Source organism: Lactuca sativa, chromosome 4 (assembly GCF_002870075.4).
Source record: "Lactuca sativa cultivar Salinas chromosome 4, Lsat_Salinas_v11, whole genome shotgun sequence".
Taxonomy (NCBI): Eukaryota; Viridiplantae; Streptophyta; class Magnoliopsida; order Asterales; family Asteraceae; genus Lactuca; species Lactuca sativa.
In genome coordinates, this window is record NC_056626.2 from 4,375,505 (window position 1) to 4,378,712 (window position 3,208).

The window sequence follows — 3,208 nt, forward strand, 5'->3', positions numbered from 1 at the left end:
ACTGACATGAAGACTTAGCATAATGATTCTATCTTTTATTAAGCTTTTTTTGTATGTTTGTGTTTAATATATCTGATATCTACTTATATATTATATAAAAAAAATTTACTCTAAAATTTTTCTAACATAAGTTTTAGAACGAAAATCAAATATGATTTTGAGTGGAAAGTGTAAGTAATTTGGAAACCTTCTTCAAAGAGGTTGAAAACACTCATTGTGATTTGGACACAATAACCTTGAAAACACTCAATTGTAAACCACAATTGTTGATTAAGAGATCTAAATAACTAGGGTTAATACATGGGTGGTTTAGAAGAGAGGAAGAGAGAGATGATTAGGTTTGGTTAATACATGGGTGGTTTAGTGATCTTCATCCTAGATGTATGGGGGACTTTGCATGGATTACCATTAAATAATAGTGATGTGTCAAGCCTTAAGTTAATCACATATTTTCTCTTTTTTTTTAATTAAAAACCGAAAATGAAGAGGGAATGGAAAGAAATTTGGATGTTGAGCTCATTTTGATTATCAAACCGAATTTGAGTAGCCCAAAATAGATTTTTCGGCCAATTGGGTCCTCATTAGGGCTTTATGGCCCAAAAGAGGTATGAGAGATGGGTTTTCGGCCCACTATAATTAAATACATGGTTTTCGGCCCAATAAAGCCCTTGGAGCACTTGGGTTTTCTACCAGAATTGGTTGAAGACCCATTGCTGCTTCTTCATGAAACCGACCTTGGCTTGGCCATGTTCGGTTTTGGCAAACTGTTTGGGACTTTGTTATGAATGACCTTTCTATGCTTTTAAAAAACAGTTCGTTTTCTACTACGATCGTCCTTCCAATCATCATTCCGAGAACGAGTTCTAGAGGACTTTCTAGTTAAACACCTTCTTCTGAATTCGTTCTCTCCTCTTGGTGACTCAAAATGTACAAACATTCTATTAGGACAATTGCTAGCTATATGACCACCAATACCACAATTGAAACAAATCTGTTTGTTATTGTTAAAACTTATACTGCATTTTTCGTTTCATTTTACTCGCTTTCAATTCATCTAATCTCTCAACTTCAGCCTCTGCCTGTAACATTTTCACAAAAGTGTCGCTAAAAAGTATCAATGCTTTGATTACATATCAATATCATTTAATCATTATAATGGATCGGAACTCTATGCAAACCTCCTCGATCATCTTGATGGCCAGACTTCCAGGAGCAGACATATTGGTCGAAGACGACGTTGAACCAGAAATGTGTGAAAATAATGCTCGTTCTATGTAAGGTGTATCCATTAGATCCCATAATTTCTTCAAAGAATTCCCAAGATTTCGAAGCTGCAAACACATCGAAAGTTGTTATTGGATCAAGATCATATGCTTTGACTCTTTGAATCAAACGTCCAATTCCTCAATTTCAAAAGTTTTGTACAACTGTTATCAAAAATCTAGATCAAAATTAACCTTTTCAATCCGCAAACGCTTTTCTGCTTCAAGGGATTCAACCGTGCTATTGAGTTTATCTAAAATACGATCACTCATGTTCTTGGTGAGACCCGATAAATCGTTCAAGCTCGGATGCACTTTTGTTATGATCATCGATGAATCCATTCCTAACGTACTCGATAACTTCTGAATCGTGTTTATGTAGTTTTTCACCCTTTCGAGCCTGTCATTCTTTTAAGAAACAAGAACTGGAATTAGCAAACCACCATTTTAGTGATTAATTAGCAATGAATGATTGTGTACCTTGTCGGCATGGAGTCTTTGAAGCTCCATTTGATATTCTTCAAGTTTCTTTAACGATAGATCGTTTTCATTTACGATAACATCAGGTAACGAATCGTCATATTCAGATTGACCTGCAATTTCCGCAGAAATCTTTTGAATCTGCGACTGAACTGTTCGAAACTGTTTCATCCTCTCCGCCTTTCTCATTTGCAATTTCTTTAACGCCGGCGCAATCGCTCCGAGTTGTTCTTTCAGAGCTCCGGCCATTTTCTCCGGCTACGGTAAACAAAACTCCAATTTTTAGTAAAAAGAATGTAAAAGGTATTCAAAGCAGAGGAGGAATTATTACCCTAGGAAGCGAGCGTTCATCGAGTGACAAAAGCAAATGAGTAAATTGAGCTTCCGAATCAGCCACCTCTTGATGTAAACGAGCCCTCGACATGTTTGCATTGTCAACTTTTCTTCGATAAACTTGAAGACATTCATGCTCGAGATCAACCAGAACCTTTTCTCTTTCGAATTCATCTTCGCCAATTTCGTCCCAAATCATCTGTCACTCATAAAGATTAGTTAGCACTGAGCATATCATACAAAGGAGCAGGGTGAGATTCAAAGTTAAGGCTGCAGAGAAACTTACTTGTAGTTCTTGAAGAAGATACCCGCAGGATGTCTCGAGCATCGCTGTGGTTCTAGTGTCCATGGGTGACTGAAAAGAACCCATATCATATGATCATATCAGACTAATCAGAGCTTTGTTAAATTGATAAAATGATAAAAAAAGGTGAAGTGGGTTTTTGCTTAGATGACAAGCCTGAATTAGGGGTGTATATGGGGCGGTTTTGTTCGGTTATTGGTCAAAACTAAACAATAACCATTATTATTGGTTAATGCATTTTGGTAACCATTGGATATGGTTAATATTGGTCATGGTTAATGGTTTTTTCGGTTAACGGTTTTGGTTAATGGTTAAAAATGGTTAACCATAATGTTCAAAACAATATAAAGGACGACAGTATATCACATAAAAATGAAAAGAGAAAACAAAAAATTCCTCAGCGCCAACGTTTGTAACCTAGCTTATAGTAATAGAATAAAATGTATACATTTGATACTCAGAGTGAGATAACACATAGTCACATTCAAAATAAAAAATATTCATTAAAAATATAAAACATTAAAAAAAAATTGACATTAATAATTTCATATATTGATAATTGATATTAACATTAAAATAAAGTCAAACATTCATATACGTTCAATGCGATTAAATAAAAAATATTAAATAAAATAGTCAGACATTGATATTATGTGTTATTTGGATAAAAAAAAAAGTCAATCACTCATATATATTCAATGTGATTAAGTCAAAAACAGTAAATAAAAAAGCCAAAAAATTAAAAAAAAAAATCACTCTTAATATATCACAAAGTCAAGAAGAACTAAAAACTAAACTTACCTAGAAGTCTTGATTATAAAGTCAAAAA

The 3,208-nt window shown here is 34.1% G+C and overlaps 1 protein-coding gene across 1 annotated transcript; it reads right to left on the reverse strand.

Moving 5' to 3' along the window:
- Positions 1-449: 449 nt before the first annotated feature.
- Positions 450-2,536, reverse strand: LOC128133765 (65-kDa microtubule-associated protein 8-like). Its single transcript, XM_052771308.1, has 6 exons — positions 2,362-2,536; positions 2,074-2,274; positions 1,743-2,000; positions 1,458-1,670; positions 1,179-1,331; positions 450-1,079 (listed from the first exon to the last, which is right to left on the reverse strand). Exons 1-6 carry the CDS (start codon positions 2,443-2,445, stop codon positions 1,005-1,007), a joined length of 984 nt encoding a protein of 327 aa, XP_052627268.1. The 5' UTR covers positions 2,446-2,536; the 3' UTR covers positions 450-1,004.
- Positions 2,537-3,208: the final 672 nt, after the last annotated feature.

What these genes read in the sequence shown, in the direction of transcription:
- LOC128133765 (XM_052771308.1), bottom strand. Translation starts at nt 2,445, where the DNA reads ATGGGTTCTTTTCAGTCACCCATGGACACTAGAACCACAGCGATGCTC. An exon ending in ATGAACGCTCGCTTCCTAGG is followed by an intron (nt 2,001 to 2,073) that starts GTAATAATTCCT and finishes TGTTTACCGTAG; the next exon opens with CCGGAGAAAATGGCCGGAGC. An exon ending in AAAGACTCCATGCCGACAAG is followed by an intron (nt 1,671 to 1,742) that starts GTACACAATCAT and finishes GTTTCTTAAAAG; the next exon opens with AATGACAGGCTCGAAAGGGT.